General features: G+C 39.4%; 1 protein-coding gene across 1 annotated transcript in view; it reads left to right on the top strand.

Moving 5' to 3' along the window:
- The window catches only part of KCNQ5 (potassium voltage-gated channel subfamily Q member 5), a 490,758-nt gene that overhangs the window by 453,751 nt on the left and 10,451 nt on the right, over positions 1–26,556 (top strand). Inside the window, exons 10-11 of the mRNA XM_005308869.5 lie at positions 8,073–8,293; positions 17,862–17,970. Coding sequence (XP_005308926.2) covers positions 8,073–8,293; positions 17,862–17,970 — 330 coding nt within the window. The remainder of the gene's footprint in view (positions 1–8,072; positions 8,294–17,861; positions 17,971–26,556) is intronic.

Below are 26,556 nucleotides of genomic sequence, written 5' to 3' on the forward strand. Positions count from 1 at the left end.
AGATCCATTCTAAGATATCCATTACATCCACTTTATTTAGTCTGTCTTTCACACATAACCAGCTTGATATTGTTGTCAAGCTTGTGTCTTTTCATATATAAATGTATTCCCGCATTGAGCCCGCTTACAATTTACTCTTTTTACACTGAACAGTATAACATGTCATCAAAACTCTACAAACACTATTCATACTTCCTTTTTATTTTTAACAACAGTATTCAAAAACTGATTTCAGATTTTATAAAAAGACCTTAGTAGGTGTGGCTGCTCATTACTTATCCCCTTACATTATTTTCTCAAAAAGAATGATTTAGACAAAAGAGAAGGGAATTATTCCCACCTTGACAGGTGAGCATTTATACACACAGTTCCCTTTACCATAAATAGAAGTTACACATATAAATCCCTAAACATCAAGATAATAGTATATCCTCTGATTAAGATAATGGTTCATATTTTTAAAGTAGTCTAGGGGATTTAACCATGTATCTTCAATGACTTTTCATTGAATTAATACTAATGGAAGATGTGTGGCCATATCCCCTTTGAAAATCTCAACCAATGTTTTCTGTTATTCCTATTGAGTAGGTTTCAAAATGCACTTTTTTGCGTGGCATTAAAAGACTTTGCAACAGCTTAGGCCTGGTCCCCACTAAGCCCCCACTTCGGACTAAGGTACGCAAATTCAGCTACGTTAATAACGTAGCTGAATTCGAAGTACCTTAGTCCGAACTTACCGCGGGTCCAGACGCGGCAGGAAGGCTCCCCCGTCGATGCCGCGTACTCCTCTCGGCGAGCTGGAGTACCGGCGTCGACGGCGAGCACTTCCGGGATCGATCCCAGAACATCGATTGCCTGCCGCCGGACCCTCCAGTAAGTGAAGACATACCCTTATACACAATAGCATGTCAAAACTGAATTTTCCCAAAGAAAAAGAAATACAATTGAAAACTTTTAAAGATTATCAATCATTTTTAATTTTTAACTGATATCTTTGACTTTAGTGTAAACCCTGACCATTTAGTGCCTTTTTAAGTGAAGTTAAGTACTATGTTGTTGTCAGTGGCTGTTAATAGTTCTTACAGTGTTGTATGGCTGTATGTTTACATCAGTTAAAATATATGTAATGAATGTGGTGTTTTGCATTAAATATGTAAATGCAGTGTTCTGCAATGCACTTTCTAGAGTTAACTATCCTCTCTAGTCTTTAACTTCTTTTTACTGTGATGCTGAGTGACTTGCATGTGATGCTATGTGAACTAAATAAATGGTGTCTTTCTTTATATTAAAATGTATTTGTATTCGCACTGCATTGGATTGCTTTGTGAACATGCTCTTTCTTCTTAATTCTGTTTTAATAAAACAAACAAGAAATGTTTGTCCGTTTATCTGAAAATTATTTTAATTTCTTACCTATTAAAATTAATTTTGGACATTTTTCATTCATTAACTCTGTTTGGACCTAGAACCTTTCAGTGTGTGGCTAAGTTGTCACTCTGTGTTTGGAGGATAGAATTGAGCCTTTGAGCTATACATGAACATTAATTTTGCTAAGGAAATGCACAACAGTTTATATTTAGTATTTCTAAATATTATATAGAAGTGCTGTTTTGCTTTTTCTCTTTTATAAAATTAGACTATATTTTTTCTAGTATTTTCTGTAAAATAAATTATTCTGTAAATTAGTGTTAGAATTCTGCAAGCCGTTTTAAATCTGAATTCCTATACACTGCATTCATATATATGTGTAACAATTTATTCATCATGAGTGAAATTCACCCCTGAGCAGAGGACTAGCACAAGGTCAGTGCAGAACATTTCACTTAAGCCCTATATTCAGACCTTACAGGAGCCTCAAGTTGTGCATAGGCCTTCTGATGATTCTCTCTGCAGGAAAGTAAATTTCACCCAAGTAGTGTAGGTTTTTATTATTCTTTTAAATAGAAGTACTAAATAGTGGGCCTGATCCTGCATCCATTACTCTAGCAATAGTCTCCATTACAGTCATGGGAGTTTTGCCTGCATAGGAGTTCAAGAAAAAGACCTATTATTACTACTCATTTTGATTGGTTCTTTCAAATGTATTATATTTTGGAATCTCCATATACAATATTGTATTTGTTTCTCATAGCAGATTTAAAATTAAGCAATTACCTTGTTTATTAGTTTTGCCTCCACCATTGTGAAAAAAGAATTGTCAGTGATCTGGAACCTGTCTTGGCTTAAATGGAAAACCTAACTCCTTTCCTAGTAGTGGAATGCTTAGTAATACAAACCTCTATTTCCCCTCACTCCTAGTAAGCTTTGTAGTAATAAACAGAAGCTCTTCAGGATGTACAGCTCTCGGAAACATAGGTATCCAGCATCCTATCTATTCACATGATATTTGAGAATGCCACTAACATCAGGTGCATGATCAGTTTACTTCCCCTTCTTAGTGCTTTACAATTTCTTACTTCTCCTAGGGTCCTTTCTTGATTTTTTTTAAGTGCTTGTAATTTTCCCTGTTGCTTGTTGCCTGCCGTGCTGTATTAATACAATGGCGATAAAGTGTTGTATATTATAGTATAGTGTGTCAGCACCTCAAAATTCATGCAATTGACAACTGCAGAGTGCAGCACACATTGGCTTTTCTAAGCCTGGGTACCCTCTTCCGCCTGAGACTTGAACTTTTGGAATGTTTGATCCTATAAAGAGCTAAACCAGTTTTTGGATATTTGGATAACTACATTTTCCTAAATCCAAGAGGATTACTGCAACAGTGGAGGCTGTGTTCCCATGTCAAATAAATGTTAATTAGTGGGGAATACTAAGGTATCACACACTAGGCTATTTCAATAACTTAAATTTACAGTTGCTACTGAGAAGAATTCCCTTGGAGACAGTGCCTGAATCAGTGCATTATCTACAGTGTAGAGGACTGCAGGCTAAAACAATGGTTTGCTTCAACTGGACTCTGTTGACCTTTTTATCTCTTGCCAAACATGGTAATTTCTCAGGGGAGAATCCTCTGCTCTATGCCAAAAATTTGCTACATCAATTTTTTTTAAGTTTTTTTTTTTTAATGATTTCAAAAAGTCATTATAATCTCAGACTGAAATTATAAAATGAGCAAAAATATAGTTTCTATTTGTCCAGAGACTAATTTGAAATAAATGCACTATTTTTCAACACCATTCACTAAAAGCTTCAAATGTATTCTTTTAGAATTCCATTACTGCATAGAAATCTAAACTAAAATTACTTCTTGGAATTCTTGCCTACGCTCATAGAAGGTACAAGGTATAACATCACCATTCTTGGGTTCACACTTCTAGCATGAGGCTGGTGGAGAAGTCTTACATCTTAAACTTCTAGGGCTGGGTTATCAAATATATGTTTGGGCCTCAGGTTGATTTCAATAGGAGTCATCAGGCTCATAAAGTAATTTGGTCCATTAGAGAACATTGCTCACTACCCCTCCAGTGAAGTCACAGTGACCCCTAGTGACTTCCCCCAAGCAGTTCCGTCATAAGTGAAGGATAGAAAATAAAGAATTTGGGAAAAATTAAAAGGACTACAAAGCCCTATGCAAGAGAACAGTTCATGTGTATGTTGAGCTGTATGTATGGGACTAAGTGGGTGAGATGTTATAACTAATACCTTCAGAGTACAAAAATTAAAGAGAAGTCATTTTCTTTTGTCCAAAGGTTCCATTTGTAACTGATCCCCTCTCTTAGGGCAGGTCTATATTACCGCTTAAGGGCTTGTCTTCACTGTGGGGGTAAGTTGACCTAAATTACACTACTCCAGCTACATGAATAACGTAGCTGGAGTCGACATAGCTTAGGTTGACTTACCCCAGTGTCTTTGCTGCACTGCATCGAAGGGAGACGCTCTCCTGTCAACTTACCTTAATCATCTCAGGGAGCTGGAGTACTGGGGTTGACTGGAGAGTGCTCTGCTATCGATTTAGCGGGTCTTCACTAAACTCGCTAAATTGACACCCTCTGCATTGATTGCAACAGCGTCGATATCCCTGTTGTGAAGACCAGCCCTGAGTCAATCTAACTCAAAGGTGTGAAAAAGCCTCTCCCCCCGAGCAATGCAAGTTTTGCACTGTCCACACTAGCACTATGTCGGCGGGAGATGCTCTCCCGCCAACATAGCTTATGCTTCTTGCCGAGGTGCCGTCAGCATAGCACATCTTCACCAGACACGATACCATGGTGAAGCTGCATCAGTGCAGCTGCGCCAATGTAGCGCTGTAGTGTAGACTTGCCCTCCAAGACTTTAAAGCTCCAGTACTATAGCTAGAGAAATATACAGAATTCTGCAACGGGCAGCAAACGAACACAGTAGGTCCAAGAAGATTACCATTGTCAAAGTCAACAAATAGAAAGGCATAAAAGATTGCACAGATAAAATATAAGCAACAAAGAACAGAGTCATCCCCCCAAAAAGAACAAAATTGCTATAGGGTAGGGGATAATGGGGCTCATTCAGGTTCTGGACACTTGGACCCTGATTCAAAAGACCACGCCTCTTCAGGACAGCACTTAACCATTTGCTTCCCTGAATCAGTGCCTTAAAGTTTTTGCCATCTGAGTCAGCATTCAGGTTACAAGAACCCTTACATGGAGGCTAAGAGGGCCCTCAAGCACTAATCCCAGAAAACTGACAGTCCACAGCAATGTGTGAGCACACGCCACAGTCTATCCCATCCAGTTTCATGATGTCATGTTTGTCTCTACTGGACATCAACAGGATGGCTTTCATTCAAGGTACTACATCCATGACATCTTTTAAAAAAATGAGAGAAAAGAGATTTGTATTAGTATAAATGAGTTGATTTAGCAGCAGTAATACATACTCTTCATCCAATTATTTTTTGCTTGCATTTACTGGGGTAATAAAATATAGGCCTTATCAATCCTTGTTATGGCTACCTGATCAATTTTCTGATCATTTAAATTAATGTAGGCCAAAGTGACATGTCCAGAAAGTTTTTGCTTTATAGGGTTTCTCTAGAAAATAATGATTTGATTTTCTTGCTTGAGTAATAATTAATTTTTTTTACTTCTGAGTACAGCAAATGCCGTATATGAGGAGCACATGTACAGAGATAGTACCCATAATAAGAAATACATTTGCATTATGTAATTCATTCACGCTAGTGTGAATACACTGTGGCTATTAAATGACTGCCTCCTAGATTACATTCTCATGACAGTTTATAAACAAAAGTTACTGAGAGTTGAACAGAGCCTTGAACTGTAACTGTTACTGTAAAACAAACCTTAGAACTTGCTTTTCTTTCAGATTATAGGTTCTGAGGGTCTTTTGTATTCAATACACTACAGGATTTAGTGTTCCAGGTGTGATTAATATTTTGCAATGGAAAGAGATGACATTTCCAGTATCATCCCATGTTTGTTTCAAAAATTGCTTACTTTGGGCAGGGGGAGAAGGGATTAGATTGAGAAATTTCAGAAACAAGTATTCTTTAAAGGGATATAACATGCCATATTTGTCTAATGAAGATCTTTCTACTGATGTTTTATAGCATTCTTGAAACTGACCTCATTATAAGCTGCTCAGCATGTGCTTTGCTTGCCGCCTACTGCCTCTCAGCCAGTCTCAGCTGTATGAGACATAGTACGATGCATGGACAAAGATTGTCTGATTATCTGAAAATTTCATAACCTCAGAAGCTCATGATTCCATTTCATATAGTTACATATGAGAACTCTGTCTTTTCAGAATATAGTTTGTTAAACAGGTAGACATGGAACAGTACATTTTAATATTTCTTTTTAGTTGCAAAATACATTTCTGTTCAAAACACTTCTTTTTAGTGTCTTACAGTAAAATACAGGAACCACAAGGAAGCAGAGCAGGCTGCATCTCAGTGTAATGAACAACAAGCAGATAGTCTTTGCCATGACCCCAAAAAGGTTTATTGCCACTGGAGCACCATGTCCCTTTTGCTAGAGTCAATACATTCACACAAGGCTCTCCGATGAGTGACCTGTCATGGATTCGCAGGGTCTGGTCTATGTCCCAGCCTTTAACTGGTCTCCTTAGGAAAATCCCATTAGTGTGCTTGACTCCAAGGATTCCTACTGTTCCACAGGAACAGGACAGTGGCCTCCACAACTCCAAAACTAGGCCTTCAAACCCCACCAATCCCTGTCTCTCGATGGCTGCCTGCAGCAATCCAGCTGAGCCAGACTCCTGCAAGGTACTTTCCCCCTGCTCCAGGGCACAGTGCTCTTCAGTAAATATCTACAGCAGCACCAGGCCGACTTTTCAAAATAAAATAACAATTTATTAGTGACCTGGAATACAGAGGCTGAAAGTCTTTTGGGTTACTCTGAGAGATGCAGATTTAGGACAAGTTTCACACTGGGGGGAGACAAGCTTTTGCCAGGCCCTATTTCCCTAAGGAGTCCTCCTATCTCCTCTGTCCCATTCCCTTTGTCTCTAAGTCCCCAGTGAGCTTCCCTGTGTCTGTGAACCCTGCTTTTCTTAACATAAACACCTGACACCTTTGTGTCTTTGTTCTCCAGACACAGCCATGCTGTGTTCACACGTTCAGCTACTTCTGCAGCTAGGAGTTAATCTTTGGTTGTTGAGATTCCCTTGCCTCAGGAGGATCTTCCATTCATCTGGGTTGAGTCCAGCCCAGTTCCTAATGGTGCATTCCTACTACCCCAGATGGCTACATGGCCCAAACACCTCATACCTCCTGCTCAATTCCAGGAAAAGCAATTTAACCGCTCTATATCCAGTAGGTAACAATAGAAAAACAGATGGGGACACACACATTGTTCATAAAAATATTACAGAAAACTCCCACATTTGTTATATAGCCACAATACAATTGTGTCTGTCAACCCCTTCCCTTGCAAGAATAGGATCACTGTGCAGGAAAACTTTCCCCTTGTATAGATTATTGAACTTAATCACGTATATACAACATATCTTCATGCCTCCAAACTACATACACAGGTTCAAAGAGGATTACTCCATTCCGTTTCCTATTTGTGTCCCAGATGTAAAATAGTGACAATGAATAGTTCAAATTATAAATAAATAAATAAATAAATATAGAAAAGTGTTACATGAAAACAGCCAGAGTGATCGAATCAAGTACATTACATAGCACATACAAACATGAACAAAGCTGGATTGTACATTTTGTAAATTAGGAGCTCCCAAAAACTTACCCATGGGTAAGTAGAAGGGAAAAGTCACTGGCGCATGAAGAAAAGCATTCTTCCTGTAGCTCTCCCAATGTACAGGCCACCTTAGATCAAGCAGTCACAATCACTAACATGGCCAGGCTATTGCAGCTGACTAGTCCTAAAGTACCATCTGCTAGTGGCTGTTCCAGCTGATCAGTTCCCAGCTCAAAGACAGGAAATTACTTTATTAAACATACAGTATAATATCACATTTTTGTGAATCAGCCATCACATCAATAACATTTCTGTGGGGAGGGTTGTTCATTTTGGTTTTTGTCTTGTCCAAATGAATGCTGTAACAAAGACTTCTAAATTTATGTGATCATTAATAATGTGTATGAAATGTTGGAAAATGTCATGACTTGAAAATGCATGAACATAACAATAACATTAATCTTGCCTGTTTAAAAAACAAAAACTACATGGCATGCAGAAATAATAGAACAATTTGTCTTGTTTATCTGTAGAGATGATCAGAAATGCACTGAGCTGGGCTGTCTTACATGGAAATATATTTGTAATCATCTCAAATTTAAGTCCTAACCTTAAAAGTATGTCTGTAAGGTTAAACCATTATTACTGGATTACATTTTGTTAGATTTACTATACACTATCACTGCGATCACTATACACTATCAATGATAATGTCTCTATAGAATTATACTATTTCAAATGAGCGTTATCCCAATGAATGAATATATTCCATGAAACACTGGTTAAAAATCTACATTGTGCTATCTTTAGTTTAGTTGCTGGAAATAAATATATCTATATGTCTATGGCATTACAAAGGAAATTGGAATGAATTAAATATGAAATAATATATCTTTCTCTCTTTCACAGCCAGAAGTTAAGTTTTAAAGAGCGGGTACGGATGGCTAGCCCAAGAGGGCAGAGTATTAAGAACAGGCAGGCATCAGTTGGAGATCGACGGTCACCAGGTACTGACGTTACTGCAGAGAGCAGCCCAACCAAAGTGCAAAAGAGCTGGAGCTTCAATGACCGAACTCGTTTCAGACCTTCACTGCGTCTGAAGAGTTCTCAGCCAAAACCAGTGGCAGATGGTAAGATATTTTTCATGCGTATTTTCCATTATGCCTTGTCCCCATGTCCCCTTTACCACAAACCAGCCAGACTTCCACAACCATCCATTCTCCACAGTTCTAGGAAACCACTGCAGATACTCGAGTTTGGAGAGGGGGTACTGGAAAGCTGGCTTCCCGACTAGGTTAGAGTTCAAGCTGTTGTGCTTTTTCTGTGGTGTACTGTTTGGTGGCGGTGCTAGTGGTGAGCTTTGTGTCTCTGAGCAGAGGAGGGAGATGTACTATTATATGCTTTAACTTTTCATTTCCTTATTTTTGTGGTTTTATCTTAGGTAAATTATGTATAGACCAACCTTAACAAATAAAAGATAAACAAGATCAAGGTTTTGTGTAAGGACATTTTGAAGTGTCAGAATTTCCCACAGAATGGAGATTCCAAGTTTCGTCCACATTGACTCCTGTTTTAGGGAAGGTATAGGAGAGTCATAGGACTTGAGGTTATGCCTCTCCCCTTCTCCTTCAACAGCTAAGCACTTTCACAAAGATCCCGTTTTTCCACTAATGTAACCCTCACTTCATCAAAGATCTTCCTCTATGATGCTGCATCAACATGGACCCAGTGGCCCCTCTAGTCCAGGAGAACCAAGGATGCGGAGACCAGATGCAATGCTAGAGGACTGAGATAGCAAGGGAGCCTAGTGACAGCCAAGAATAGGGAGAGCCAAGCAACTTGTAGTCTGTCAAAGTTCAACTTGAAATATAATCAATTTAAAAAAAATGAGTTAAAAGTAGTTTTTGGTATTGCAGTTGCCTGAGTGTTCCCTGGCAATTTTAGGTTTCTATAATCACATTTTCCTATTTTATAAAGATTTGACTTCCCCCTGAAAGGCCCATATGTAAACAATAGGATAGGGGAATACAAGGGAAGCAGCAAAATAGAGACATCGCTAATCTCTTTTCATGACAGTAATCATGTACTGTATGTAATTTCTAATAATTGTGGGTAATAAAAATAATCAGACGAGTGTGATTCAGGTATCTGCATCCCTTTAAGAGCACATATTAGCACATACATAGAACTGAAATACACCGTAGACCACAACTAAGAGCCTCCTACTCAACAGACCTCTTCAGGAAGAGCCTCAGTAAATAATCAGGGTTAGCAACATTCCCTGCATGGCTGAAAACAAAACAAGCGGACCATCTGAGGATCAGCAATCCAGAGACTAGGGTCCTTCTCTGAGAATCTTCAGATGTACAAATCCTGAGACTTTCAGATTGGGGGTTGAACAGCCCCGGCTGATCTCAACGGCTATGATAGAACAATGAAACAGAAAGTGGTCAGTAAGATACAAACCAGAAAGGTCTTTATAGGTTAAAAAAAATCAGTACCACTAGTACTGCATCTAGACATAAACTGACAACTAATGCAGTTTGCTGAGCACAGTTGTAATATTCCTTTTAATTTTTACCACTTATTTTATACTCCTCTAGCCACATCACATTGACGGATTCATTTCCTCTCCATGCTCATTGAACAAACTTTGCAAAGATTGCCATTATTTTCCCCTAGACATACTGTAACTTATGGTCTTGAAGCCTCATCAAAATAAGTAGGAACTTCCCGTGCAGTCTTTGTTTTAGGGAAAAGGTGCCATGAATTGCATCTGCAGGAATCTCTACTGATAAAAACTAAATATAGTTTATAATTCTTCACAATACACTTAAATACTTTCCAGTTCCTCAGAGTAACCACAGACTGTATGCATGTCAGCAGTTTCCAGCTGCACATCCACCATTATGTAAAACAGCCAATAGATACATCCATTTCTCTTCTGCAGCAGAAGGAGCAACAGCTTTAAGTGACTCCAGCTTTTTGGTAAAGTTTCCATTGTAGGACTCAGTCCAGCAACCTCTGGGATCAGTGTCATCAAACTGATGTCCAGCTTGCTTACTACTTATAGGCAACACTTAGCAACCTCTCACAGTACATTCTTCAGCCTTGCTTTTATCCCTCAGATATGCACTACCAACCTTGGTGTGTTCAAAATTTTTCCTCACTTGCTATGGATTCCACAGTTATTAAATGCTGTCTCCAGGTGGATGTTCAATAGACTGTGTATAAACTGCATGTTTAGCTTAGAACATTTTTTCTTCTTACTGAATGGAACGACAGCATTTTATTTGTTGTAGTAATGTATTCTTACCTCAATTTCCTTCCTTATGATGATCTTCCACTGACTATTTGGCCGGGTGATTTTGGTACTTTGGCCCTCCAACCAAAGCAAAAACCCTCTCTTTCTGGGATAAACAAACATCCAAACACAAAACACCACGCATATTTGACCCTCCTTGAGCCATGCCTTTTGTCACCTATTAGTGTAGGAGCTCAGTGGTCCATTTCTTGTATCAGGGTTCATCTCTTTTGGTGAAAGGCAGGTACCAATGATTGACTGACCTCCCCAGGCTAAGGAATTTCTTCATCCTTCCAGAACCAAACAACTCAATAGTCCTTTCCTACCTTGCTCTTCCATCCTTAACACAGGGGAGTGAAAAGGGCTTCCTCTCACATTTTCTTGCAAGCTCTAGCCTGGCATCACTAGATAAAGGCAGGTGCTAACAACAGGCCTCCAGCCCACTGAACTACTGCATTGCTTCAGGCTTTTCCTTCACTTACTTTCCCACACATCTGAGTCTTCATCCCCTTAGTGCAGGACTCACTAACAGTCTCTGATTCTACTGAAAATCTTATCCCTCATAGGAATGAGAAGCTCTGTTCTCTCCTGCCTCATCAGGCCTTGAACAACTTATCCTTCCCTATGTTTCCTGTCTCTTCACAGAACCTTTCCACAGACTCTCCAAGGCTGCTTCCCCAGCTCTCCTGGTGGAAAGCCCTACTCCAGGTCTTGCTGCGTCTTTGGTTTCTGAGGAACAGGACCTATTCCTAAATAGTCTAATAATCACCCTTTTGCCCATTCTGAGATGAAATTAGGAACAGGCTGTAGCCTTCTATAAGGGCCAACACACCCTGTTACGTTGTATTCCACCATTTTATTCCACCATTGTATTCCACCATTTTCGAGCCTTTGCAGGAGATATTTAGCATTCTCTATAACCTAAAGATGTTGCTCAGTTTATTGAATAAAACATCAAAGTGTTCAACACTTGAGAAATTACAGACTTATTTCATTTGATTAATTGAAAAGGCCTCTCCAAGGAAATAGTTGATTTCTGTTCTTATCTCTAAACTTAACGGCAGAAAGTTATAAACTCACATGAACTCTCTGCCCTTCCATTCCCCTGAGAGTACTTACATTGAATCCTCAGGGTGAGTAGATTATAAAAATCATGGAAAGAATGCAAATGTATACTTCATCCCCCATATACTTAGTTATTACCATGTAATTTATGTATTATAAAAATGATAGTTTTTCTTTCAATAACACACACAACTTTCCCTCATCTAGAGTTCATTTGATCTGGGGCAGGTCCTTAGTTTAGTTGTTTTTAAGCCCTCATTAGTTAGCAATTACTGGTTAAGAGTTAACCCGTTTGGTGTCTTTAGTCTCCTTATTGGATTTGTATGATCTAATACCTTGGGATAAAAAGCTGTAGTACTGTTAGCAATATGTTAATTGATGTCAGTCAATAGGGTAATATTTCTGTGACTGTTTAAACCGATAACATATCTCCTCTAATTTTCATATAGTTAACACTGTAATTAATTAGTAAGATCTTATAAAACATAATCCACCATTCTAATTTAAACTCTATGAGCCAGATCTTCTTCTGCTGTTAATTAGCATAGCTCCATTGGTTTTAATAGAGTTATTTCAATTTACATCAACTGATGGTCTGGCCCTATGATTCTGTCATTCAATGTGAATATCTACAATACATATTGAGGGTCTGATTGGGCAAACTTTACTCATATAGATGAGTACTCAATGACGTCAAAGGAACTGTTTAGCAGTATGAATAAGGGTTGCACAATTGGGCTCTGAGAGAGAGAGAGAGAGAATGCAATGTGGTGTGGTACAAAGGTTTTACCTGAATTAATTTCACATGACCACACATACATGAGCGGTGAAACCATGAATTGAGTTTAGCCATTATATCATACTGCCAATTTAGCCATTATAACATACTGCACAGCATGTATTCTGCATATGCCAAATATATTGCTATTTTAGGAATGCATTAGAGTTTTTAAAAATGTTGTTGGTACTGTCCTTCATAACCTTCTGAGGTTAAAGCTAAGTACTCTCATTGCCATTACCCAGCAGCTGGAGTCTCTGCTTTTTTAATAGAAAGGGAGAGGGAGCCAAGGCCAGGACGAAGTTGGCCCTAATGGGGTGAGTGCTTGCAGGGGTGAAGTCATTGCTACTGCTAACCCTGACCAAAACTGGGCATTTGGGCTGAAGACTCTCCTGTGGTGACCTCACCCCCAAGGACAAGGGGTTTGGAATTTCAGAGCTCACACCAACAGAGCGGTTTTGTGGGCAGAGTACAGCAAATGATGCAGTCAAAGATGCATGATATTTCCCCCATAGCTCTTCACTTTATCACATAGCCTGCACTTTCTTACATGGCTATACCTTAACATGTGTGCTGTTTACATAGGTATGAGATATGTTTGTGTGTATAGCTATATCGATACATATCAGTTAGAAATAGATTTTTAAAATGTTAGAATTTTAAAAGTTGAAAAGAATCCAAACAAAATCATCCTTCTTTCTTACTCTCCTTTTAGGGCAAGTTAATAACAGATCAGTTAGTGATTCACTATTATGATGTGATCAGCAATTTTAACTGTAGAATTATGGTGTATATAATTAACTGTTTTTAGAAAAAATTCTGATTCTATCATCACTAAACACGGAGCAACTCCTTTTTAATTAAGTAACGGGAGCCATTCTATGAAATATTGCCAGTATTTCTACAGGGCATTTTTTGGAAGTTTAATAGCAACTAAAAGCTAACTGATAATTATTAGATAGGAATCTTTATGCAATGTTCATTATACATGCAGAATTTTAGATTTTAGGATCATGCATGAATTATTTGATAACCAATAAAAACAAGGCTTCTTATCTTAAAGAAATATTGCCTAAGCCCCTCCCCTCAAAGGGAGTTAGGCATTTATGAGGAGGTATCTCCCTCTACAAGGATTCACAGCTGTGAACTGTCAGCTGGAGTTAAGCACTGAAGCCAGGACAGTCCTTTCTCACAAAAACTGGCGATGGCCCTCTTTTACCCAATAGGCCAGTGGCTAGCACACTCAGCAAGAATATGGGAGACCTAGGTTCAGATTCCCACTCTTCATGATGTGGAACACGGACTTGAACCCAGTTCTCCAAACTGTCAGGTGAGTGCCCTAACCACTGGGCTAAGGGCTTTTCTGGGATGGGTCTCCCTCAGCCTCCCCTGTTGAAGGTTCCACTTTGTATAAAATACTGAAATGTTCATTGGAGTAGGGACTTGAAATCAGTTCTTACACATTCTAGGTGAGTGCCCTAACCACTAGACTATGGAGTCAAAAACTCTCTTTCCTGCTTGCACTCTCCCTTCCTCAATACGCCTACTGAATTAAGCCCCACAGGTGAGACAGGTGGACAGTGTCCAATCTGAGGCTCCCGCTGGGGTTTAGGCATGAGCTGGGCATCAGGACTGAGGCTGCTTTGAGCCTGTCCTCCAGCAGAAATGTTGGCACCTAGGAGACATGACCAGCAGAAACTAAGGCATCTAGGGAATTTAGGGTTACGGGGTTTGCCTACAGGGTTAGGTGGCAACTGAGCAGAGAGTTTGATTTTCTAAACATTTGGACATAGGTGCCTAACGTGGCACCTAAATCCCTTTGTGGAGCTAGCCCTAAGAGTTAAGCATGTAAGGGGAAAATAATCAGACCACCTTAGAATGTACAAATGAATTCAGCAACATTGTAAAACTTTTGAAGGTAAAATTCACCGAAGTGTCATATGACAATGAGAGAATCAGAGAAAAAGTTGTTGTTCTAACACTGAAAAAAGAATGGTTAACACTGAAACATTATTTGTCTTTCTGTCTAGCGATACAACTTTTGCCTAAAACCTTCCCCAGACCTAATACTGCTTCACGCCTGCTTCGTGTTTGAGAAATAAAACAATAGCCACATACTTGCACACATGTGCATGCACGCACACATACACACACACAGAGGTTTTAATTAAGTTTAAAATATTAAACCATATTTTTGCAATTTAATTTCTATATTAAATATTGATTACCTCCATAATATATAGTCAAAAGCCTGGTTTAAACTGATAGGAAAGAGTTTCAATAATTTATGTAAATATTCGGAACACATATTATGTTGTACAGTTGTGTGTGTGTGTGTTTATTTGATCTGAGCATACAATATCTAGAGTAGTCTAACATAGTATCTAAGTGCAACATTGTGTAGTATTTGTCCTGGTGCTTTCAGAAACAAGATCAGACTTTACTGTTCATATTATTTTAGGGGTTCAGAGCTAGACAGACTGAGTTTCTAGACTTTGATCAATACTGGAATATTGTTGCTAGCACCTGGCTGTTCCCAGGAAACAAATGAAAGGGAATAGGATAAAAGCTTTTCATTTCTCTTGAACAGGCAGATATGCTTTGGATGTCACTAACATTGTTAATATAGTGCTGTGAGGAAGATCAGAGCAGTGTCAGTTTTACTGTAGCCAAAGTACATTGCTAAACTACAGAAAACACATATGGCATTTGGAAAATATAAATCAAAACCAAGGCATAACTTGTGCACCAAACCATATGACATACAGTTATGAACTCATACATTTTTATTTGCAATTTGTGGGGTTTCACATCATAATTTTATCCCATATATCTCTGCATAATCATAAATGGCAGTGAAATTCATAAATGGAATGCATACATGTCCATAAAATTCCACTGGAAAGTTAATCAGAGCATAAACTTTTATTTCATCAGGAATGCAAATTGGAAAATTTTCCAAATTCTTCTTAATACATGCTTCCCAAACTTTTTTGGACACAGCAGCAAAATGAGAACAGACATATGCATGGGATTACAATTTTATTAAATTTTAACACGGGGAGGGGCTCTACCTGCCCATCACCTATATTCTCTTATACCAGGCATTTAATTGGTTCCAATGTGGGGATAACAGAGTTCCTTACCAAAGAACCCATTAACAGGCCCAGGGTTACAGGGCTTGTTACCATATAATCCATAACTAGCATCAGGTTTACAGGGCTACTTAACATAGAACTCATAACACAGGGTGGCTCTCCTCATCTTACACCCCAGGACTCAGCTCTCTCTGAGTCCTAGCATCCTCTTCCTCCTTTCCCCCGCAAGGGGCACAGAGGGTGCAGCATGGTGGGGCCTCGGTCCACAAGGGCTACAAGGTCTGACCTCTGCCCATGAAGGCCACAAGGACTCACCCAGTCACATGAGTCTAAGGCTCATCACCAAAATCCCAGGTCTTTTACCTCTGGGCACCATTAATTTTATTCTCTTAACTGCACTGGAAACCAGCCACAAGTTCTGACGAATAAACACCATCACCCGAGTACCTTAGCTAGGTACCAAGCGTGTTCCTACTCAGACCACTGTGGGTTGAAGGTGCTGTGAGGAAGGCAAAAAACTCCCTAGTCCTTTGCCAATTGGCCCATGGGAGAAGAAATTCCTTCCTGATCCTGTAAATAGGCGATTGGTTAGACCTGCAGTATCTGTCAGACCAGGTTCCCATTCCTAGTTCAAGTGGGTAAGGTGGGCAGCTGGAACAGAGCCGAAAGAGGCTCCACAAGGCCCCTGCACTGACTAAATCCTGGGAGCTGGGAATGCTGGCCAATCAGCACCCTTCTCCCACAACTGGCAATGGCTGCCAGAGACTCCCGGGGGGAGGAGCTACCTATTGTCCATTGGCAAACGTCTCCCTCCCTTGCTACTATGGCTGTTTCCCTTTCACCAACGGCCCCATCAATTTCTCCCACCCGTTGCTGTGGGTGGATGGCATTTCCAAGTCTCGAAGTATTATAAAGAAATATGCACATTTCTCATATAAATCAAATAAGGTTTATAGCTTTTCCTCAGCAGCATCATTGACATATTGTGTTGAGCTCCTACCCTACTGAGGGAAACTTATGCTAATGGAAATATTAGAAAGAAAGAAGGCAATTTATTAAGAAAAGTGCCTCTTTTTTGTGTTGGCTTAAATTTACAAGAACTTTTTGTTGTGTATCTATAAATGTATTTTGAAGATATTTGTGTCTGTGAACTGCCTGGAGAATTTCATAGATTGCATGAGTCTCATTCAACACCAGCTTTATGCAGATTTTTCTTTGCAATGTTCCACTAAAGGAGCTCTTTCATTAATTAAGCTACACTTAGAACAAGATCCAAGAATTGTATCATAGAGGCCACCATTTAGAAATGCGCTTTATTTTAAACTGCAGAAGCCAGAATCTCCTCTTTCACTGGTTTTATACAGTTGTAATTTTACTGACTTCAACAGGGTGACTCCTGATTTACACCAGTGTAAGTGAGAAGAATCAGCTTTTTAGTGAAAATACCACTAGAATAAAGGGAGACTCATTTAGTATGGTATTTAGGGATAAAGCAGGAAATTCCAGAAATGGGGGAAGTTATTGGAAAGACTAAATCAGGGACAGAAGTGTGAGACACCTGGAAAGTACAGCATTTATGTACAGTTTTCAGTTATTATTTTAATTATTAGTAGCTTTGGTGAACTTAAAATAATATAGCAGGATAATTACATAGTTTATTAAAACTAATCAATAATTTTGGCAGGCATCCAAGCTTTCATTAGGGAGGGGACGGGGCATAAATATTTTATGCATAAAATAAGCAGATTTCTTCTACATCGTAAGACTAGCTACTACAGAGAGCTCCCTCAACTCCCACTATGGCAGGCAAAGGCAATTCTTAAATGGCTTAGAGGCAGAAGGCTTATGTGGACCAACTGAACTGGGATGTATTTCATCCTATATCTTTCTTCTGTTAAACACAGTTTTTACCTGAAATGGAATATTTGGTCATTCAGCTGTCCTCACACAGAATAAATCTGCTTTTTGGAAGAGGGAGTAAATCCTTTATTTTTCTGTTAAATGCTATGTACATTTATGGTGCTATATAAATAATAACTAATAATTCATCATTACAATATCAGTGTCTTTTATCTATATTGTGGTTCTGCCACGGTTTCTGTTACCCTGTTGCTTCTTTCTAAAATAGAGAACATGATGTGATATACTCAGATGCCACGCAGACCTGCATTATAAATGTATTGGTATTACAGTATCTATTTGGACTATAGAGAACAATCCTGCACTAGCAGGGAGATCGATTGATGATCTAACAGGTCTCAGGCCTTTTTCTGTCTCTCATTACTAAAATTCTGTTTTCCTCTCTGCTTTTAGGTTTAGACTAGACAGCAGAACTTGGTTCCCTTAATGTAGTTTTATTTCCCAATATAGACAGCATGAGAGGAAAGCTACCTAAATGTACACGGGTATTGTCTTGAAGTGCTTGTTATTTAGCTTGCAAATGTATCCTGTAGCTGACACCACTCTTGGAACAGACGATGTTTATGATGAGAGAGGATGCCAATGTGATGTATCAGTAGAAGATCTCACGCCAGCACTTAAAACCATCATTAGAGCTATCAGGTGGGTGAGAAATACTTAGTGAAGAAATATTTGAGAGCTCTGTTATTGACTATTGAAATTATTGTATGGCTATGTTTTTACATCACCAGTAAACATGCTAGTATAATTCTCTCCCCACTGCTATTCAGCAGTATGCTGAAATATTTCCACAGTTCTAAGTTATCCTCTTTTCAACATTTCAAAAACATATTATACAATATGGGTCTTAATTGAATGGGAAGAGAAAGAGAAAAGTGAAGCTTGATTTACAATATACATTCTGTAATTCAAAATACACTCAACATACAGATGCAGCTTTACTGAATGTATGTCACCAGGTCTGGAAAAGTTATAATATTTCTCATTTTGCAGTGCTGTAGCTGTGCTGGTCCCAGAATATGAGAGAGTCAGGGGAGGATGACATAATATATTTCATTGGACCAACTTCTGTTGGTGAGAGAGACAAGGTTTCGAGCTAACAGAAAAGAAGAGTTCTGTGTAGCTTGAAAGCTTGTTTCTTCCACCAACAGAAGTTGGTCCAGTAAAATATATTACCTCATCTACCTTGTGTCTCTAATATTTCTCACTGTCAAATTGACATTGTGTATTGAATTTACTTACTCCCAAATCTTTCTGCAATAGCATATTTTTTATGGTATAAGTTTCTTCTGGTAAGTTCAGAACAGTTATAGTCCTGCAGCTAAGCAGAGCCTTGTCGATGACAATTCATTGATCTAGTTATGACTCCAACAGTTTTAAACTAATCTCAAGTTCCGTCTCTTTTATCAAAGTGGCAAGCCGCACAAAATTACTTAAAGAGAAATATGTTCATGTAATGGTGAGTTTGGGAAGAAAAGAAAGTGACCTAAACACCAGTGGCCACATTTTGATATCATGCTCACACCTTATTTCTCAGGTAGCCCCATTAATTTCAGTAACAGTATCAGAATACGACCCTAAAAAAATGTATATAACCCATGTTAACTAAGTGTGGGCCTTTGGCCCCCTCAAGTAGCTGGACCATGTGTGAGATTTATAGTCTTCAAACTAATAGGCCTGATCCTTTCACCCAAGCAGTAAAGACTCATACATTTAGATCCAGAAATTCAGTCACTGCAGCTTCCACAACTATGGGTACTGTTACAGTCGCACAGAGCTTCATACTTCCTTTACCAAATCAATTTTTATAGACAAGCACTGCCACTGAAAGATAAATTAGTAGGGGAAATGCTATCATGAACTGACTGCAGTGTTTCTGAACAATGCACAGAGCTTATAATTTGCTATAAAACATGCTTCAGCCAATATAAGAAGTGGACAAAAATTAAGTAGGATACCCATAATTGATTTTATTTCACTCACTCCGTCATCAGCAAGTTGCAAAAGTTACATGAATACTTTTTAGATATTTTGGAAATTGGAAGTATTTCCCCTACAGATTGTATTATTTCATGTGGTATTAGTAGAAAAGAATTTCTGCAGGGGGACAAAACTATATATCACACTAACCATCCAGTGTGTGACTGACCCATTTCTATTATCTAAGTAGTATTTACATGTGAATACATAGGGACAATCACATCCTTGAATGAGTGCTCCCACAGCTCCCATCTTGTGCATCTCCATGTCAGAATCTATCACTTTAGAGAAGAACATACCTCTGGCAGCAGAGGAGAGCTATTGCTGTTTTTCAAAAGGCTATCCTCAGAAAGACAAAGTCACACCTCAAGTTTGTGCCCAAACTGCTGTAAAATGACAAAAAAATTAAATTTGTTTTAAAATCCTCTGGAAGTTTTATCAAAATGGGAGAGGTAGTGCTGGTGCGCTGCAGAGGCAGTGGCTGGAGGCAGAAAGAACTAATGTGTTCTTCAGTGAAAGGGCCTTAGCCTGCACCCATTGCTCATAGGTCTGACTGCCTCCAAGTAGCAAGGGAGACTGAAGACTCGCTCAATGGATCTGTTCAATAACAGTTCAAGCAAACTGGGCTCTCTTCAAAGTCATATACTTGAACTTTGGCTACAAGGGACGCGGCTTCCTCTGCCCCACCTCTTCCAAGCTCCTATGCCAGGCCAGCTGAGGGAGGGAGTTACATGGGAAGACAGGGAAAGTTCTCCATAATGGTTGTATGTGTTTGAGGAGAGTGTTAGAGCCATAGTGAAGTAAGAGAAATGGTGCCATGTGCCTCAGTCAGGGCCAAAATAAAGAAATCAGCGTCCTGATTCCCCAGGGGATCATGCTCTCACCATGGAGCTCTCAGCACGAAACAGTTCATAATCCACACCAAGCATCAGCAGAGCAAGAGCAGTACACGTATAACTAATATTTCAACCTGTGCATAGTGTACACCCCTCTGTGGTGGCAGGATGGGCAGTATTATCTGAACCAGTCCTGGATCCCTGGACAGCAATTAGCCGTTAGTATCCTGCACTGAGAGACCTGCAGGCTCGACAGAAAGCACTGCAGTTTTTAGCTATGTCCATTAACTCACATTTACCAAGCATGTAAAATAGAGTCAAAAGGAGAAACTAATAAAAATTTTTACCATATAGTACAACATATCTGACTGTTTCCTGACAGTGAGAGCAACTAGGCTGTGTAATATTGTCCCAATGGAAATGGTGGGATTCCTCCATTTCTTAGGACTTATAAAATCAGCGCTAAGAAATGTGCAGTAGAGAATAACTATCCAGTGTGGCAGTGAAGTAAACTAGCTGACTTAGGAGGTCTTTTCTATCTCTAATTGCTGTATGTTTTTATACATATATTTTCATTTTGTGTTAATATGAAATTCAAATAATGTAGCTAAATGTCATGCAAAAAATAACAAAACATTTATAGGCATTTGATCAAGATACTTACAAACTGGCTAACCCAGGGGTGCTCAGACCCATATTGGTAGACTCCAGCATAATCAGGCAGGTATTAGCAATGATCCCTTTAAGAATTTACTTTTTATACCCTTTAACAAACACGTGATATCACTGCTAATTACTGACTTCAGCCAAAAATCAAATTGAGTCAATTCACCCTTATTTCCAGTCTTAAGCCCGATAAGATTTGCAGCCTCCTTTCTTCCCAAGACCTTGCCTTTCTTATCCCACCCCCCACCCCCCCATTCCTTGCTTACCAGCAGAACAGTGAGAAGATTTGGGCATGTTTCTTTTAAGACTTTCTTTGTCTTGTTACTGCAGTTCGTTATTTTATTAGCTAATTTTGAAACCACACAGCCTTCCCACACTACAAGTAATGCTACTTATTATTCTCATGGCCTTCTTTTACTTGCTGATTGGAGCCTTCTTTACAAACACACATATATATCCTTAACCAAATGTAAGCTAACTTTAATTCTTTAATTTTATACTTACCCATTTATGAATTTGGTTTAATTTCATTTTCGTTAAACTCCATCTCTGCTATAATTTGAAATGTATTTCTCTTTTACTATCATTAGAACAGGGGTGGCCAACCTGAGCCTGAGAAGGAGCCAGAATTTACCAATGTACATTACCAAAGAGCCACAGTAATACGTCAGCGGCCCCCCATCAGCTCCCTACCCTACACTCCCAGCACCTCCCACCCACTGGCAGTCCCGTCGATCAGCATCTCCCCCTCCCTCCCCACACTTCCAGGTCAGCTGTTTCATGGCATTCAGGAGGCTCTGGGAGGGGGGAGGAGTGAGGGCACAGCAGGCTCAGGAGAGGGGACGGGAAGGGATGGAGTGGCGGCAGGGCCTGTGGCAGAGCCAGGAGTTGAGCAGTTAGCACCCCCCCGGCACATTGGAAAGTTGGTGCCTGTAGCTCCAGCCCCGGAGTCAGTGCCTATACAAGGAGCTGTATATTAACTTCTGAAGAGCTGCATGTGCCTCCGGAGCCATAGGTTGGCCACCCCTGCATTAGAACTTTGTCCCATGGTGTTCTGTTTCAGATTCCTATATATTTTAACCCATAACACACTATTTCCCCCACCTCTACATGGTTCTAGAATCTCAGCCAGACTGTCTAGGCATATATAAAAAGACTACCTGGGAGAAAAGATGATTTCTGGCTCCTGGGAATGGGGCAGGTTAGTATTCTAGGGAGGAGTCAGTGTTAGCCCTAGCTACCTACACCTGGAACACCCCTCCTTCCGTGGCTTGCACTTCCCACATGATCTGCCTCCCTGCTTTTAGTTCCTGACCTCTTCTGCAGGCAGAAAACCAGGAGGGGTTGCGGAGGTTGGGGATGGGAAAAAACAGTCATGGAACCAGCTGTGTAGAAGAGCACTGTGGTAGAGCCAGCACCCTGGGGCTGCTGAATTGCTGGAAGTGGTGGGGCATGTTTTCACACTCAACAGTGAAGTTGTGGGAGTCTTATTTAGTTAAGAGGAAAGTAGTCTTCCTAGATTGTAATCTTCAAAGCAGGGACTATGTCATGATGCCTCTGAGACTAGGGCTCCAGTCCTTATTGAGGCTTCTTGGTGCTATGGCAATATAAACATTTTTTTAAATAATGACATGAGTGCATCAGGGTCATTAAAGGAACTGACGATGCATTTTTTCATCCCCAGATTCAATAAAGAGCACAGACTAGAGCCCTACGTGGATACAAAATTTGTATCTGCATCCAATCTGCAAAAATGGTCTGTGGATATCTGCAGATTTGTAGGCTCTACTAATGACAAGCGTACTTGTACGTAACACTATAACTGGCAACATGAATGGGGAGGGAAATGCAACATGTGCAGGGAAAGAAATACAAAACAAATGGGAAGCAAAACCTTGTACAAGAAGAATCTTCATATCCCTGTAATCCTGATTTTTGCTGCTCTTGCATTTGATGTTATTGACATGAGGTGACGGTGCTAATATTGTTCTGTTTGGGCCTGATGTGCAGTCCTTGCTCATGCAAAACTTGTCTGAGCTTCAGGAGGAGTTTTGCCTCAGTAAAGATGCAGAGCAAGTCGTGTAGAGATTCTTGGAGTGTAAGTGACGCAGTTTGATACAAACTTGTCTGAAATCATTTGGAGCTCAATTCAATACAAAATAATTTAGCTTCTGTTCTCTACTGGATGATGAATTGGGCCATTATTTATGACTAATTCTTATGGTAAAGTTGCCTTACACCAGTTGTTTTATTAGGTGAGTTTAGTATACAGGGTATCATTCATCACATTATATTTAAATTATAGAAAAATGACTCTGTTATATTTAATACAGTTACTCTGAGAAAAAATAATTAGCCTTTCAAATAGACAGGGGACTGCACTGTTTTGTTCATTTTTGTTTGTTTTACTTTCTGCTTAGTCAGAATTTGTTGTGAGTGGACTCCGTATGGTCTACTCAGTTTACATACAGTCAAGGTTTATGGTGAGTCTTTTTTGCCCTCTTGTGGTACAAGTAGAAAACAAGCACTAAGCTGTACTTAGTGTGCCATATATCTGTTGTGTGCTTTAAGGCCCAATTCTTCAAATACTTTAGCATATGAGTAACTTGACTTGTGGGAGTAGTGCCATTACATGCAAGTAAAGTCACCCAATGTGTAAGTGTTTGCAGGGTCAGACCCTTAGTTTGTAGCACACGTGAACACACAAAAATAGTTTAACATTTTGATTTTTAAAACTAACAAATACAAGGAAATTCAAAGTTTTTGGATTTGTGACATAATTCTTTTATTTTGAAAAAAAGTCCATAAAATTGCTATCATTAACCATAATCGGTGTTTTTGTTTATTCAAATCTATTATATAAATAGTTATTTCAGGACTTTTTAAAAAAAAACAGATTGACTTATTTTTTAATTGAGAATTACTGAATCAATAGAATTTAACAACTATCAAAGGAATCCCTCAATTCCATCATTTAAATAATCCCTGCATTTTTATGTTTCATAGTGACTGACAGGTTTTAATAACTCCATTCTTTTTACTTCTTTATTATTTGTATAGCTCATATATCTCCTCCTTCTCCTCCCTCCTGTAAGATATTTTACATGTATTCTTGGAATCCAGAAGAAAACTTCACACATCTGAGGCACAAGGGAATAAGGGCCTAATCCAAAACCCATTGAAATTAGTGGGAAAATTCCCATTGACTTCAATGAGCTCTGGATCCAGGCCCTAACTACTGACATTTTTGAGAACAGGGCTCTACCGAAATTGACTCATTAAGAGCAGGTGCAATTCTATACAACCTCATGTCTGGAAAGAAATGGAAACAGTCATCAAGGGTAGAATTTTTCAAAGTGTTAGACTAATTCTGTTCCAACTGAAGTCAATGAAAAACCTTTAGGCTCAGAGGACTCCTAGTTCAGAGGAGGCAAGGAAAAAGACCCTTGTTACATTAGGAAACATAGATATATCAGAAGAGATTCTCCCCAAATAGCTAGAATCATCCTGAGTTCCAAAACAACATAGTCCCTTGGATAAGCTAGGAAAAATGTTAAAACAGCCTTGAATAACCAAAGCCCTGGTCTGAGCCAGTGAATTTAAGAACTTACTGCTTCCAGACAAGGTGCTGATCTACACTTCAGATTTTTGTGTATGCTGATTAACCAGGTTTATGGCCCAATAATGAAAACTGACCTTCTGCCTCAATTTTCTTGTACATGCCACCCCGTAGTAGGAAATTTGATTATTTCCCCATATAACGTACTACTTCCCTGACTCCACACTTCCTGTTGAGTCTCATATTGCACTTCAGGAGGAGTGTGCATGGCAATTATGTACGGCTACCAAAACAAAGAAAAAAAGGACAACTATATTTTTTCTAAATAAACCACCTTTGTAATGCAAGTTGTTTTGGAACAAGTCACATTAATTTTTTCTTCATAACCTGAACGAAGAATTGGATACACAGGGATTAGATAGTCTATCAGACTTTTAGGAATAGAACATATTGGAGTCATTTGACAACTATATGAAAAAATTCCATTTCCAACATTTTCCCTGCTTCAGGTGCCTCCGTGTTAGAAATGACAGTGAGATATATTAGCTTGTAGAATTAGTCTCCCAATGGAAGTTTGTCCCTTGGCATATTTAAAGCTACATGTCCACTGTGCACAATGGAGATCAATCCTGAACTGGCAGGGAGATGGAGTAGTTGTCCTAATAAGTTTCTTCCATTTCTAGACTCTCTGACCAAGATTATGCTTCATCCATTATACCAGTGACACTCCACCTTATCTGAATTCACCATTTAACTTCATACTTACAATAATGCGACAAATCAAGAAACTAAGCCTTGTGGGGAAAGATCAATACTACTTAGAATAACAGGCTTATACATAATCAATAGGGGTCCATTATAAATTTCAACTCTGATGGCATACTTTTTATAATAATGTGGTAAAGAAATAATACAAAGTACGGTTTTCATGTAATTCCATTTAAAATAATACTAATCTCTAGTTATCACAGAGTGATAACCATGGCTTTTTATCTGCTTGTTGGCTGTCTTGCAGGTGAATTATGTAGTATAATAAAAATTGAATTAGCTAATATTATAGCATGAAATATTAGGATTAGAGATGGTGTGATGGGATCTACAAACCCCACACTGGTGAGTAAGGGGTTTGCCAGGTGACCCTGCCCAGTCACGCCTGCAGGGCCTGCACAAGCTGGAGGTAGGGCTTTAAAAAGGGGAGAGCAGCAGTTCAGGGCAGTGGAAGGGAGCAGACAGCTGCGCAGAGGGGAAAGTACTGCCCAGGAGCCCATTGCCTGAGACCTGACAATACAGACCTGTGCAAACCCACATAGGATAGGCAAGTGACTGAGTGAGCAGGTCAGAGACTTGATTGGAGTAATTTATTCTGGGGAGCTAAAAGGAGCTGGGGATAGGAAGTTGTCCGAGGGTAGCAGTTTAGCACCCGGGATTGGAGCCTAGTGGAGAGAGCAGGCCCAGGATCCCCACCCACCTCAAGAGGACACTACAACACTAGGAATCTTCATCAAGATGAGAGACCAGCTGGAAAAGGCATTGACTGTTCAAGGGCCCAGCCCCCTGACCCTCAAAAAATCTCTGGGCTAAAGGGGAGGACTGGAAACCATTGGGGCCAGGGCACTGAAGGACCAGACTGTGCTTTCAATGGGGAGATGCCCTGCTAAAACCCTGCCTGACCACTAGGCAACACTATTGGTGATTGTGCACATTCTACAGATGGCCCAACAGTTTTGTGTTCCCTACCTGCTTACATGCACTAGAGTGTAGATCTTACCAAGTTATGACTAGTGTCCTCGTTTTACCTCTCTTCAACACAAAGCAGTATGGCCAAACTTTTCAGACTCCCAAATATGCTGAGCTTCCACAACTCCCGTTTAAATCAGTGGAAGTTACAGGAGCTCATGTCACCTTTGAAAAACCTGATCACTTTTATTTAGGTGCCTAAAGATATATTCAAAATCTTTGGTCTGTATTTCTTCACATTTATGACTTAACACAAAGTTTCCTGTTCTTAAAAAATACCCATTGAACATCTGATTGCCACACAAATTACACAAAATTGTGCAAAATGCTCTTTATGTGAAATTTACATTTCATCATTAATTATTTGCTGTTGAATGGCACCTTTGATTGCTTTGCAGTAAAATCCAACAGTCATATCCCACAATCCTTATTCAACCATTGATTTCAATT

The sequence above is a fragment of the Chrysemys picta genome, chromosome 3 (genome assembly GCF_011386835.1).
Source record: "Chrysemys picta bellii isolate R12L10 chromosome 3, ASM1138683v2, whole genome shotgun sequence".
NCBI classification, from domain to species: domain Eukaryota; kingdom Metazoa; phylum Chordata; order Testudines; family Emydidae; genus Chrysemys; species Chrysemys picta.